Source organism: Numenius arquata, chromosome 4 (assembly GCF_964106895.1).
Source record: "Numenius arquata chromosome 4, bNumArq3.hap1.1, whole genome shotgun sequence".
NCBI lineage: Eukaryota > Metazoa > Chordata > Aves > Charadriiformes > Scolopacidae > Numenius > Numenius arquata.
In genome coordinates this window covers 11,014,980-11,029,848 of record NC_133579.1, presented here as the reverse complement: position 1 = coordinate 11,029,848, position 14,869 = coordinate 11,014,980, and the positions used below count along the sequence as shown (strand labels likewise).

Sequence of the window (14,869 nt, the reverse complement as noted above, 5' to 3'; positions counted from 1 at the left end):
GCTCAAGCTGGCTGCTGTAGTCCGAGTCTCCTATAGGTAAAAGCAAAGATAATAATATCAAAGCAAACAAGCTAGTTCTATTTCAAGCTTCAGTCGTGAAGCATACTGTATAAGTTACTGGACTGGGAATGAAAGAATCTGGCTTTATCCTTAACATCGTTGAGTACTATATGTGCTAATGATATGCTACGCATGCCTGAAACACTTCCCTTTTTGTGCTGGTTTCTTAGCCTTCAGTTAAGAGACAGTAAGTTTATGAAGGGCTTTAGAAGGTGCTGGTAAACTCATGGTTATAATCCTACTTCGGGGCAAATCTAGGTCTATCATCTAATGCAAAGTGTCTAGTGAAGTTAAATATTCACTGATCAATGTTCAAACTCTGTGACTATTTGATGCTTTAACTAGTTGTTTTCACCTGGGACTGAGACTCAGAAAGAAGACTAAGAAAGGTCTGGGCAGTGTTAACTGAAGTTTAGGTAAGGTGTTGTGAGTTCATAGCCAATGCATGTCTACACTGAAATACTGTGTCACTGGTAGTATCACTCTAAGAGGTTTCATGCTAGAATTATAGGGATTATACCTCTTTCAATTCAGGTGATTATAAAGCTGTTTTCCAGCTGTGCTGTGTTTTGGGAAATGGTGAAATCAGGATATCATTTAAGATACTTTTTTCTTCTGTTCCTTGCTGTTTTTCTTTTCATAAATGCGTGTGTAAAAGCAGTGAAAGGTTGGAAAATACCTCATAGCTTTGTACTGTGAGACAGGTTACCAGCAATTCCTAAAGTGTATCTGATTTGAGAAGCTAGAAGGGAGCAGTGGGTTTTCCCTTATAGAAAAGGTTCATTTGTATACTTAGTATTAGAAGTTTTGGTTGTCATAAAATCTGACCCAACAAATGGACCTTTGCGGGTTAGTTGTCCATTATCCTCTGTGAAAATAGGCTACACTGCCTGCTTTGTATAAGACACCCATTTAAATTGAGAGATTGAAGTCTGACAGAAAAAGGAAAGGAAAAAGAAATAATTAGTTGCCTTCTCACTTCCCAGCTAGGATATATTAATTGAAATCAGCAGTAAAATTTTAAAAGAAAGATTCAATACTTTGCTGTGTTCCATTGATTATTAGCTTACGAATTTTGTCTCCTTACCAAATCTCAGTCAATCAGGCACAGTTTTTAGGGAGTGATTCATCAACCAGGGTTAGGTCATTGCCTCCTGGCAACTTTGGGCAGAAAGTCAAAGAAATGCGTTCAACCAAAGACACTCTACAAGTCACCTAGTGTTTTGTGTGGTAGAGAGCCAAAGGACTATAGCCACTGATTTGTAGACCACATAGAAGAGAAGCAACCTACAGCAGGTTCATCAGATGCTTGACGTCACAGTTCCTTGGGAAACCTACGTTTTTCTGGAAGATCTGAAATTCAGAGAGAGTGCTCTACAACTGCAGAGCTTTTCTGGTCGTTGGGCATGCTAGTTCTCCATCAGTATCCTGTGGTTTCTGTGTCTGTCTCTGCGTTGAGACAGTATCAGGCCTGCAAATGTTCATGAAGGTGATGCTTTGCTAATCCAAACTCCCTTTTCAAGATTCATCAGTACATGTTGACAGGTCGAGATGTGCCAGGTTTTTTAGACAAGATGAATGTCTTTCTTTAACGTTCAGTATTCAAGCAGTAAAAGAGATAAAAATGTTTCCAGTAATTCTGAATTTGTTCAATATTTGAATTAAGATTAGATTGTGCAAAGCACAGAGCAGGAGTTAAATTACAGGAAGAAGTGTCTTCGCTTCTCTCTGCTGGTCCAAAATCTAGTGTAGCTACTAGTATAAATTAGCGTAATCAGGGACTATTCTAATACACAGCAGCCTCTGATGTGCTCACTAATGAATACTTTGAAGTCCAAAATATCTAGATTTCCTTCCCTTTTTAAGCTGGTGTGCATATGGTCCTTTTGCTGCTGTATGCTAGAAGTTGGGCATGGGAGAAAATCATGTGGGGCAGAGTAGTGTTGAGGCTGGCACTTCCGTGGTTTATTTATGTCACAAGCAGTGTTGAAGAATCAAACCCTGTTCCTTTAATTCCTGTTCTGATAAGAAAATAAGTTAAAGGAATAGACTTGCAAGTACTGCCAAGCTTCCCAGTGAGAACTTCCGCATTTGGTAAGCCATGCCACCTAGTGCCAGCCCACATAGATATACCAGCTGGAACAACATGGCTATATTTCATAGGGCTGCTCCTGAGCTGATAAACCCTGTTTCTTGGCTGCACTTGAGTTGTTCTGTCCCTGGACTTCTGAATCTCACTGAGAGAAAAGTCAAATTAGGGGCAGTTGTATCCAGGGAGCAGACATGTCCCAAACCCATGGTTTTGTGATCATGCCACAGAGCTCTGCCTGCACGGATTTCAACAGCATCCCACACATTTCATGTTTTGTTCTGTCTGGACTGAGATCAGCAACTTAAACTGCAATTCTTGGTGCTGTTTAGGTGCAGTTGCTGAACCTTTTCTCAGGGGAGCAGTTCTCTTTCCCTGCACATCGATGGCTGGCCTGGGACCAGGCTGATGGGGAAATATCTATGGAGCTTCCTGTTTTACGGCAGGGTCAGCCTGTTCTTCCAGGTAAGTACAATACCACATCAGCTGTCAGGCCACAGAATGATGCCGATGGATGCAAGTTCATTGTTTTCCATCACACCCTCTATTACTTTTTGGCTGCTACAACACTTTTCCTGTGTTTTTCTGTGGTTACTGGGCATACTCAGGTAAAATGTTAAGAATCGCTGCAAAGGAGATTGGACAGTCTTTAATGCTTTGAATTTCGTAGGTCTTTCAAAAAGACTCCTCCTTTGGTAAGATTTTCAGCAGTTGTGTTTGCTTTAAAATAGAGACAAAAATAAAGACATCTCACATATACATAACTGCCATGGAGCCATCATACGTGAGTCAGATCACAAACTCTATTTTCAATAACAGAGGGTTATAGCTCTAGTCTGACTGTTGTAGCTGCTGGTTCAGTTCCTCTCTTGTAAGTGGCTGAGACAGGCTTCCAGAATACTTTCAATTTCTGTGTGTAAAATATGAACAATATTTCAGAAGGCTCTAAGTGTTAAAACCTCCATTACTCACTTAAAGATTGTATTGTAATTCTAAAGGTGAGTGATGCCAAACAGTACAAAAATTATGGGGTGTTGCTGCTGTTAGTGTTTTGATGTCCTGCTCTACCACACCAATCCCTCTCACCCGCACTGGGTGTTGTTGCTATATGGTCTCTCTCTCTTCAGCAACGGGAAGGGGGTGGAAAGTCTGCGCTCGCTCTTCCCTTCTCTCCAAATGGGATTGTTCTTTTCGGGCCCAAGGGAAGTACAAGGGCATAGCAAGATCAGTGTATCCTAGGAGAGATACGGGTGAGGGAGCAAGAATGCTGGGGCAGATTCCCATCCTCTAGGGTGTGATAGTGGAGGGGGGAAAGTCATAACACCACCGGTGTTCCTTGTGCTGGAGCTTTCACTAGGGTAAGGTCCACCTGGGACAGGTTCCATGCTCTCCTCTCTTCCCTTCCCCAAAACATCACATCAAGAGGACAAGATTAATGGGATGAAAGAAACTTCCATTCAAAATTTCCTAAAAACTGTGGAACCTTTTTTTTCAGAATGCTTAGTACCATAGCAGTGCTTATTAGTGGCTATGCCTATTGCACATTGTCCTGATTTTGCTAAATTGAAATAGTAACAGGCATTTCAATGGCAATAATTGTTGTGGGTGCAGGTTAGAGGAAGAGGACATAAATGAAATTGAGTGTCAGAAGTCCAGAAGATGGCCCATGGATGTGGGAAAACATACCATGAGACAGTCACTGTAGTAATAAAGAGCTGGGTGGCCCGGAGCTGTATTCATGCCTTTCTGTGATGACTGAGCACTGAGATTAAGAACCTGAAAAGAAGAGTAGAAAAACAGGTTTGTGCCTCATTAATATGTCTTTCGGAGAAAAAGAATAGCAGGAGAGATTTCCTCCAGTGATGTCGTTAGCAGCTGTAAATGGCTCATAAAATGCTGTAGAGAGAGGCTGGCCAGCCTGAACCACAGTGATTTTTGATCTTGAGTGGTTATGATCACCCTTGAGGGCATGAAAAGCCTCAGAGACAGTCAGCCTGCTTCCTCATGGGTTTGGTCTCTTTGCTCAGAAGACTTTAGTATTAGCGTAGGGGGACATACAAGCACATTAGTATAAAACCCAAACACCTCCCACCTCCCTTTAAATAAATGTTAATTAGTGATCATTAACATATTATATTGAATATGCTCAATTTCTCTACTTGCATATCTGTTCTTCCCCAAATGTTCTCTTGCTTAATATTCTGGGACACTGACCTTCTAATTTTGAGGCTCTTCTGAGTAGGTTGTTTTCTTTCTTCTGAGATAAAGTTGTAATGAAAGATTTTTATTATCTAGTAATCTTGGTGCATTGTAAGGCACAACAACACGCTTCAACTATCCTCTCAATCTGCATTTGGTAGTTAACAATTTGTCCCTCACACAGGAGAGGAAGAAAAGAATTTCTGTGCATTTCTGCCAGCCTCAGTATGACAGGGGTCATGCTGAAGGCTCTGGAGAAGGCAGTTTCATCTCTAACTTAGTAATTGAAAGACATTCTCTGTGTCTTTTTGCCAATATGATATTTCCGCATGAGACAGTGAAAGGAGAACATAGCTTTTAACTTCAGAGAGGAGAGTTTGATAACAGAACAGTGAAGAGGTCTGGATTCAATATGAAAGAGAGATGATGAGAGGCACTTTAAAACCAATTTCTGAATAAAAAGAGGCTGAAACACTGTCTGATTTAACAGCCTTTTTTATTCAAAGGAAAAAACGTCTGAATTAAACTGGTAAGAAGTATTACATAGAGACTTCATGGCTCTAATTCTGGGGGACTGAGCACCATTTGTTTGACTTTTTATCCTCAACCATCCTACTTTTGTCCTCCTCTGCTCATGTTTTATGACACAATCTTTAATTATATGATGATCAACTACTTGCTGGGGATAAATCAGAGTTACACAGTGTTTGGTGGCTGGTGGACCTTTTGCTTTTCTTGCGGAAACTGGAAAGTTAATGAAGGAGGGAATAGAAGTTATAGAGAGGATTGTTGTGCTCTTAGACATGAGATTGCTGGTCTGGACAAATGAGTTGTCTGCCATGGTCTCCACATAAAATTTTTCAGTGGGTGCTGTAAAGAAAAATTTGGGGAAATAAATAGATCAGATGGTGATATGGTAAATGCCATGGATAAAATACAGTATTAATTAACAGTTGCTAAATGAAAACCATTTTGAGTATTGAGGTAGGTGTACTCTGGGAAAAAATAGTACTTGACTATGCTGCTGAAGACTGTCAAAAGCTTCTATGCATTAAATGTGTCTGGCTTTTGTCCAAATAATAGCTGACCTGAAAAAAGATGTTTCCCCTCCTGCTTCTATCTCTCATAATTCATAGACATAGGGGAAAGAATGAAATTTTGTAAATAGTCTTAAGCCTTACAGTTTCTAATTTCAGAATGATATATTTACAAATATAATACTCTACACTTACAGACAAAAATAGATGTAAAAAAAATACAGTTCCTTCTCTTAATCTCTGTTCTGCACACTTTTCCATGGAATATCTAAAGGAGAGTCACTATTTCCTAGGATAAAAGCTGTAAGAATTATAAATACTTATTATAAAGCTGGGATGATCCCTAGGCTTATGAGAGGTAAAGAGAAGTGTAAAAAATTGTGAAAATTGTTTGAATTTTAAATTTAGCTATCTTTAAGCCTCTATCCTGGATTTATTAATAACATGTTTATGGTACAATACTTCAGTGGAGTTTAGAGATACCCAGTCATCATCTCAAAATGAATTAGCTCCGATGCTAGAAGCAAACTAGCACAATCCACAGCATTCTGTGTGGGCACATTAAAATAACCTGTGCAGAGCGCTTACTGATTTTGCTAGATTGTTACCATTATTGAAATGAAATTCTTTAAAGGCAACTTGTGTAGTAACCTGCACACAAATACCATGTAAATAAATGTGAGAAAATAATTTAAAAAAAAAAAAAAATCAAAGGAAAAGTTGCAAACACTGAACGGCCACTTAGCACAAGTGCAGATATGGACTGATCGTGAATAAATTCTCACTGGTTATTAAAAGGTGATGTTTGTCCATCAGAAGAGTGAAAGTGTGGGAGCAACCTCCTTCAGATGACTGCAGTCAAGCTTCATAACATATTTCAAAAGGAAACTAATAATTGAATGGTGATAATGTTGATGTTGTTCTGGATCTGGTGGTCCAGAAAGTCTTTTCTACTTGCAAGACAAACAAGCACAAGGACACCTACACCTAGAAGAGCTTGTGTGCCAGAAAATGAGGTTTCTCTCCCCGTTTCATTCGCTCTGTACCTCACTTTGCCTAACAAATTATTATTATGGTATGCTGGTGTAAATTTTGCCTTTCCCATGTTTCTACTGAAGGTTATACTTGTATGCTTTTATCTTAATTCTCAATTTTATGGGGTTTCTACATCTGCATTTTAATGACCACAGTTTTCTATTGATATATGTTTATGTATCATAATCTTTACTCCAGTTTCATAGGCTTTTGACTCAAATTTAATTTTATTTGCATAGTCCATTTCAATTAAATAACCAATTTATTGAATTTATGTCCTAGTTTTTTTCTCTCAAATGTACAGCCTTAATTCTTTAAAGAATTTCCATATGGTATGTAATAGAGGAAGCCTATACTATCCTATTGCATGAATAGGTGAAATAATAAAGCAATGCAGTTTACTGAGTTCTGAGGTCCTAGAAAACTAAAGCAATGATGTTAGATTTTTTGCTTGTTTGGTTAACCACTGCAATCAAAACGTTAGTGGCTCCTGTTGCTTGTTATTGTTTTGATCTCACTGCTCATGGTGAGGTTAATCTTGGATTTATGTAATTTACTTTTCAGCTTTGTGATGATTTCAAATGATGCTGCAGGACAAAGACAAACTGTTGTGAATATAAAGTTCAATTCTGTTTGCATTCCCCAGAGTGACAGTCTGGGTTAAAAATCATAAATGTAACACCACAGCAAGTTTGCACATTATTTTACTTAATATTGAATAGAATAGGTTTTTTAAGGTTTTATACTCTAACTGTTCTTGACACAGATGTATTTGGACTCTACAGGCACATTCACAGCTAGATGTTATTGTAACTATAATTGTGTTTGTGATATGAAAGGTTGTCATCTTTTATTGTCAGTGACTGTCTATGAAGTGCATGTGACAACAGGAGAACTGTGGAATGCTGGAACTGAGGCCGATGTCTATATTTCTGTCTATGGAGAAAGAGGTGATACAGGATCAAGACAGCTGCTCAGGTCACAGAAACCCAAGAAATTTTTAAAAGGGCAAGTAAGTGAAAGGCAGGGCGTTTTCTGATATGTTTGGCTGACTTTTCTCTCAGTCGGATGGTTATCTGACACAAGGTGCAATTATAAAAGAGATAATTACTGCATTTCAGTGTTTCGCCAAAATTCTGTAATTAAGCCAAAAATACTTTCTAAGGCTATACCACTGCTCTTGGAAGACAGAATTTGAATGTATAAAATAGGTAAGCTGTGTACTTTTAATCCTTCTAAAAATTTGATTTGATAAGTGAGAAGAAAAAGAAACTTTACATTTTATATCTGCATTTCTAATGTTGAAATCTGCTCCAATTTGTAATTGTTTAGCGAATCCAGCTCTCGGCAGGTTTCTCTTCTCTGACTCCGATTCCATTCATTTGAATAGAATTACTACCATTAGCAAAGTTACTTCTTTTATTTCAGGAAATCTGTCCTTGGTTTGTTCTCACCTTATCATTAGTTGATATTTCAAAGGATGACCTTGACAGAAGAGTTCTATGTGTTTACGGGTCTTCGGGATTCCATGGCTGAAGAATGCTCTGCCTTTTAGATTTTACTGAAACGTTGTTGATTGATTACAGACTGACATCTTTGCTGTGGAAGCTGTGCACCTTGGACACTTGTACAAGATTGTTATAGGACACAATGGTCTTGGATCAGGTCAGAAATATCTCTCTCTAGTCACTGAATACTGCCTTGTCTTTGAAATTCAATATGTATTTCTAAAACTAAATATATTTTAGAAGTGGAAGACAAAGGCTTCTAAGGAAACTGTTCAAATGACACAGTTACCTTATTCTATCATGACAAATTTCAAATATTTTGTGCTCACTTTCATTATACTCTCAACCATTATGTTGCATCAGGAAGAGTGTGACCAGCAGGTCAAGAGAGGTTATCCTTTCCCTCTACTCTGCCCTGGTGAGGCCCCATCTGGAGCACTGTGTCCAGTTCTGGGCTCCCCAGTTCAAGAAGGACAGGGAACTGCTGGAGAGGTTACAGCAGAGGGCAAAGATGGTTAGGGACCTGGAGCATCTCTCTTACAAGGAGAGGCTGAGGGACTTGGGTCTTTTTAGTCTAGAGAAGAGAAGGCTGAGGAGGCATCTGATCAATGCTTATAAATATTTAAAGGGTGGGTGTCAAGAGCATGGGGCTGGTGTTTTTTCGGTGGTGCCCAGGGACAGTACAAGAGGAAATGGACACAAATTTGAACATAAGAAGTTCCATCTAAATATGAGGAGGAACTTCTTTGCTTTGAGGGTGGCAGAGCACTGGAATAAGCTGCCCAGGTGGGTGATGGAATCTCCTTCTCTGGAGACATTCAAAACCCACCTGGACACGACCTGCTCTAGATGGACCTGCTTTGGCAGGGGGGTTGGACTAGATCGTGTCCAGAGGTCCCTTCCAACCCTGTGTGATTCTGTGATTCTGGTTCTGTGACACTGTCTGCTACTGTTCTGTCATTTTTGATTAATCCCCGTGGAAAAACTGTGAAGAGGGGGAGTGTCTGCATGATAAGTCATTGAATATGTCTTGTGCAGTCTGTGTTATAGATAAAATGGGCTATTATAATTTTAGGTTGATTAGCATTATCAATTACATTGTAAAGATGCAGTTACAGATTTTGGCTACACTATCTTGTCTTTAGACACCCAATTAATAGTAAAACTCCAACTGCCTTCAGTCACAAGACCTGTTTTTCAAACTCTTGAGCCTAAATATTGAAACCATAGCAACTTATTTTGAGCCATGCTAGGCTGCTATGTAATCTTATTGATATTTTGATTGCCAAAACAAATAAGTCTCATACGATGACTATGTTAAATAAGGCGGGGGGACAAGCAGCACTTAGGGCCGTCACAGCCCTAAGGTACTGTCTTCTCTCTAGCCATCAGGGCAGCCCTGACTTCAGCAATCTGCCAATGGACCTGCAGATCTTGCAGCTCCAGTAGAAGAGAGGAGGCCATAGGAAGCCAGACTTCGTTAAATCTGCCTGTCATGAACTAAATTTTTTTTTTTTTAATTTATTCTAAGGAAACGGCTGGTTTCTGGACAAAGTTGTTATCAAGGATCCAATAACAGATTTGGATTATACTTTTCTTTGTCACAGGTTAGTGTTCCATTGCGTTAGATTTTTAATAAATTTGTAATTCATGATAGCTTTTCTTCTGAAATGTCCTGTCAAGGGAAATATATGTTTCTTAAAGTGAGCTGAAATGGTCTGATTCTCTCTATAGATCTGAGTTGTACCTGGCCCAAACCTCTGGTGCATTTGAGCTAATGAAGAAGCAATAAAAAGTTCTGCCTGGGAACTTTCCATCCTTGCACCTTGTGAACTATTCGAGATGTGCTTTTTGACACGATCCCCATATCCAACACCTCTGTTCCGATACCAGCAGGTCCATCTATTCTTCCATGTCATGTGATGCAAGGCTTTTCCGAAGAGTGGGTTGCTGTCTGTCTACCAGCCTGATCCCACTTTATTGACGTTAGTATGGAGATTAATATGGGGTTCAATGAGTTCAGGATCAGACTTTAAGATGTTGTGAAATGGCTATCACAAATGCAGCTATCTGACCACATCTCTTTTTCTCATTTGCCTTGCAGCCTGTCACTGAGCTGCAACATAATTTGAGGCAATCCTAACTTCCTTGCCTTTTCCCCCTGCAGATGCTGCTGCTCTAAATCTTCTGTTCTACAGCTCATTTCTAATTTTATCTACGCCTGATTAATTCTCAACCCCTTACGGAAAAATTATAATTGATAAATATCAGTGCAAATATTAGGAATGGTGAAGTCCAGTCACGTATGAATCTAGCTGCAGCTTGCCAGTGGCACCTCGATTCTATTTCCTCCTCTCACTTCTCTGAGTGAATAAATAACTGCCTGAGACAGCTCGGAGTGAGCGATGTGCACACTGAAACTGATTTATGTGTGAGTAAGGGCTTTCTGCCTATCAGATACAGCACCTCATCTTTCCCTGACCTAATTTTGATTCTGTATTCTAGATGAGATGAACTGCTATGAAGAGATCTATAATGCTAGCTTCATACATAATTTAGGGAGAGTTCAAATCCATTTCAGGCAGAAAAATACAGGGTATGTGCTAGTTATTGTTAGAGCCCGATGCTGTGCTTGCTGATCTTGCTCCCACAGTGTGTGAATCCTTTTGACTCAAATGGAGTTAGACTTAGCTTATGTAAGTAGTTGCGAAGCAGGTACAATGGCGTTGTAAAAGTATAGATCAGACATGGTAAAATTATTGCCTGTGCTGGATTTAGCTCCCTGAATAGGGATTTTCAGGGCATGGAATGATTTGCTTCCTGCTGTAGCCTTCTTGCAGACAAGAGGAGCAAACAATATGACCACTGTACCTTTTGCTATTGATCTGGGATCGATATGAATTCTGTGATTTGTAATAATTGGCTTAGCCCTTGTACCTCAGACCAGCAAAGCATGCATTTATAAGTTTCATCAAGAACAAACAAAACCATTTTTGCCAAAGTCAGTCTCTTTTCACTAAACCTGGATTTTTGTATTGCTGTTTCTCAGCCTCGAGACTTTAATAAATAGAACAGGAAGTACCAGTAAGCAAGTGCTGTGTATACAGTATTGTGGGGGCTGCCAATCAAGGTTCTGGTTTTCAGGTGGCTGGACCAGGGGCAGGACGACGGCAATATCGCTAGAGAACTGACTGTGACAGATACCAGCACGTTTCCAGGAAGTAAGTGAAAATTGGCAGGGAGGAGAACCCAGCCTCACTGCCACTGTGTCAAATGGAATGAGGATGCTCTGTGAACTAATTGCATGGTTTTTATCTGTACAGGACAAGAGCTGGAACTCAAGAGAGAAAAAATAGTAAGAATGTACCTTTACATTTTTATTTAAACCATTCAAATTATGCTTTGAGTGAAATCAGGTCAGTTGTTCTCATGTATGCCAAATTCCTGTGTATCATCTTCTCATAAGTCTTTTCTGCTTGTTTTTGACAAAACTAGTGGGCTGCCGAAAAGTGGAAATTTCGGAAAGGCAATACACTTCAGTTTTACAACAGGCTTACCCATGGCTTCATTTGCCTCAGTCCAGACAGCAGAGTCGATGCTCTGGGTGACAAGAAAAACAAATATGGTAAAGTATTTTTCATGTGGATGTATGCGTAAAAGATATGAGAAAGGAGGACTTTATAGTTCACTGTGATGTCATATAGTTTCTTTTAATGGTGTAGATAATTGTAACAAACGTTTTCCTTACTTAAAATATTTACATGTATTAATGGCTATAAGAACTCAGCAATTATGCTTGTTTTACATATGTAGCATGCAAAAAACCTCATGTGGTATCTTATCCCTGGCTTTCCCTCACCAAAAAGAAACTTCTTGCCATCTGCAGTTTAGTGTACCCATGGAAATGCCATGGCAGGGACAGCTATAGTCTTTTGTAACTAGATCCGTCTAAGGCAACAAGTTCCAATTTCCAATAGGTCATTAATAGGGAGTGTGTGTGTACATATATCTATATAAAATTTATTTTGTTCCATCCTTGTCATTGATTTTAATGGCACTCTTCCAGTTCCTCCTCTTTATCAGCTTCCATCCTCCTGTGTTACTAACACTTAACTATAGTACATATCATATTAGGCACATATAGTTTTGTTACCTTTGTATTGATGGAGCTGCTCAGCCTTTCTGACCTCTTCCCCGGGACCTTACACACATCTTTTTGGTAGTGCTAGAACAGAATCTTTCAGGACACACCTGAGAGTGCGTGGAGAGCAGTGCAATCAATACTCCTTAGCACAGCCTATAAAAGCACCCGGGAAAAGCTGCACCAGAAAACTCAAATATATAGTATGGAAGAACAGATTACAAACATTGAAAGTGGATCTTACTCTGTTTTACCAAAGCTGCTCTTATTAGTTAGCAGTTTTGGTCCTTGAGTTCAAAGTATTTGGTGACTCAGACACTGGGGAACTCAAGTCTCCTGTCTACGGCTTTAGGTCCTAAGTGCCTGAAAGCAGCTGCACAGCACAGTAGTGTCCTTCCTTCAAGGAGATCCATTTAGGATCACAAACTGTGAATTACTTGGTGACAGACCAAACTACCTGCTTGTAGGAATTAGGTTTCTGATCTGCGCTGATGCAGTAAGCACATCTTTACTGATTTTTAATGCTGTGTCATCAATTGATGGATTGTATCTGATTTGATTTAGACAACTCGGATCATTTAGACACCACAGAGTTCATAATCTTCCAACATGCAGAATTCAAGTTCATACTGCAGACTGTTTCCTGATTTTCATCTAGATGCACTTTCCTTTCTATAAATTAATGCATTTCTAATGGTATTTTTGAGACACAAACGTGATATTTTTATTGCATTCTGTACCCTTCCGGTACATTTTTACATGCTAGATGTGAAATTCAGATGAGTGTTATCTCCACAGTTTTAAATGAGTAATGTGTATAATGGTATCTGATGCACAACTACTAAATATCAGGAGTTAAAGATGATAACTATAATTAAATTTATTAGAAAGAAAGACCAAAGCAAAATTGGTATAAATTGGCTGTTAATTAATTTAGATTGGAAGTCAGAAAAATAAGTAGTGTGATCTGCAACCTCCCAAGGATTTAGTGATACTAAAGACTTAAAGCAGTAATCATAAGAGCTTGATTTTTCTGAACAATATGAGAAAGTTGCCCTGATATCAGAGGAACAGAGGCAGTGACACAGGAATAATCACATTTTTTCAGTAGTTCAGAGTACGAAACAAACACAAGCACAAAACGAACAGAGACACTTGTCATGCAACTCTTCCGCCTTCAGAACAATGTCTTTCTCCCTTAACTTCTTTCAGATTTGTTTGTTTTACTTATAAGTGCATTAATTTACACACTGTCTAGAATAGCCATGTGCAACCAAAGTCTGGGAGTGCTGACTGTTGTTTAAATTTTCATTTAGGGGCCCTGCTTCCTTTTGTGGGCTTTGGAATAAAGTCCTCTGCATGAATTATCTACCTGTCTTTCCTAACAGAAAACTCTGCTTTTCAGATACTGGTAGAACTGTTTATTTGTCTTCATTTGATAGAATTCAAAGGCCTTCAAAGTGATGATGGCAAATTACATCAGATCATAATTTCTCAGGAAGCTTTATCTCTATCCAAAAGTAGAGTCCCACTGTGACAATTATGTGCCCTCCATATCTTGTCCCAGGGACTGGAAACTCCATCTGTATCTTATGATTTGTGGTGTCATGCTGATGGGCGCAATGATCCTTGGCTGTTTAATTCTCATGGTCCCAATGACACTCGGAAAATCTTACGTTATGGACAGCACAGGAGTCCTCCAGAAACAGTTGTGTCTTACAAATAGGCAACATAATGTACTGGTAGAACAGTCATTTAAAAAATCAGCTGTTGCTGCTGGGAACAATAAAAATAGCAGTGCTTTAGCTTTCATCGTTAGGTTGTAGCTATAAGAGGCAATTTTTTTGAAAATTGGCCAGATCTAAAATTTTAGAAGCCATGAGCTATGCTGCAAAATTTGCTTTACGAATTCTAATATGGATACAGAGAAAAATGAATTCTCTTTTCCTACCCGAGAGCTTTATGTTCCCTACCTGATCTGTAAATCATGTAAATTCAGTAATGAATTTCAGTTCATTACACTGGAGTCAGCTCCATTTTATGGATTTTTTTAAAAAACATATGCTGATAAAAATAAATTTGTGTGCCTTATCATTATCTCTCAGGGTTTTTCTCCTCAAGGTGGTGAAGTAGACAGTAGTCTGTAGATGCCCTTTCCTGAAGGAATGAGGGGATTCATTGATCAGAGAGGTCAAATTGTCGAGTTAAACAATTAATTCATTCTTTTCCCTTGAAAACGATAAATCATCAATAGTAATTAAATGCAAATAGAAATTAACATACTTTCATACTTCTAACACTTTTTTCATTTAACTCTTAGGTCTTTTTGATGTAAATGTCAAAAAGAGAAATATATGTATATTCAGCAGTCATCAGATACCACATCTTGCTCTTGCTCTTGTCAATGGCCATGTAATTGGAAAGGTAGGAAATGCTGTTACTGATTTCTGCTTCATAAATACATTTCATTGATTAAAAATAATGCAGTTTTTAATCTGTCTAATAAACAATTGTGCTTCCAGTCAGATAAGGAGCTAAGAATTACAGAACTGAACCCAGGAAATTGCCAATGAATAGGCAAATTTAGACGTAGGACTCTGTTTTCTCACAGTTTACTTTTTACTCTTTGGTTGGATTTTCAATGGACTAAAAGTTTTGATGCAGGAACACCAGGCCATTCCAAGCTGTAATTTATATCAGCTTGTCACATGCTGAAAAGGTACCTGGAATGTCCTAATAATTCCTCTTTTTGCATAAGTATAAATTCCAAGGATTGATTTAAATGCCCATTTTTCCTTTT

At 38.8% G+C, this 14,869-nt stretch overlaps 1 protein-coding gene across 1 annotated transcript in view; it reads left to right on the top strand.

Moving 5' to 3' along the window:
- RP1 (RP1 axonemal microtubule associated) overlaps positions 1–14,869 on the top strand; it is a 173,898-nt gene that overhangs the window by 18,873 nt on the left and 140,156 nt on the right. The window contains exons 5-12 of the mRNA XM_074146784.1: positions 2,482–2,614; positions 7,281–7,432; positions 8,007–8,085; positions 9,460–9,535; positions 11,073–11,149; positions 11,252–11,283; positions 11,424–11,553; positions 14,390–14,493. Coding sequence (XP_074002885.1) covers positions 2,482–2,614; positions 7,281–7,432; positions 8,007–8,085; positions 9,460–9,535; positions 11,073–11,149; positions 11,252–11,283; positions 11,424–11,553; positions 14,390–14,493 — 783 coding nt within the window. The remainder of the gene's footprint in view (positions 1–2,481; positions 2,615–7,280; positions 7,433–8,006; positions 8,086–9,459; positions 9,536–11,072; positions 11,150–11,251; positions 11,284–11,423; positions 11,554–14,389; positions 14,494–14,869) is intronic.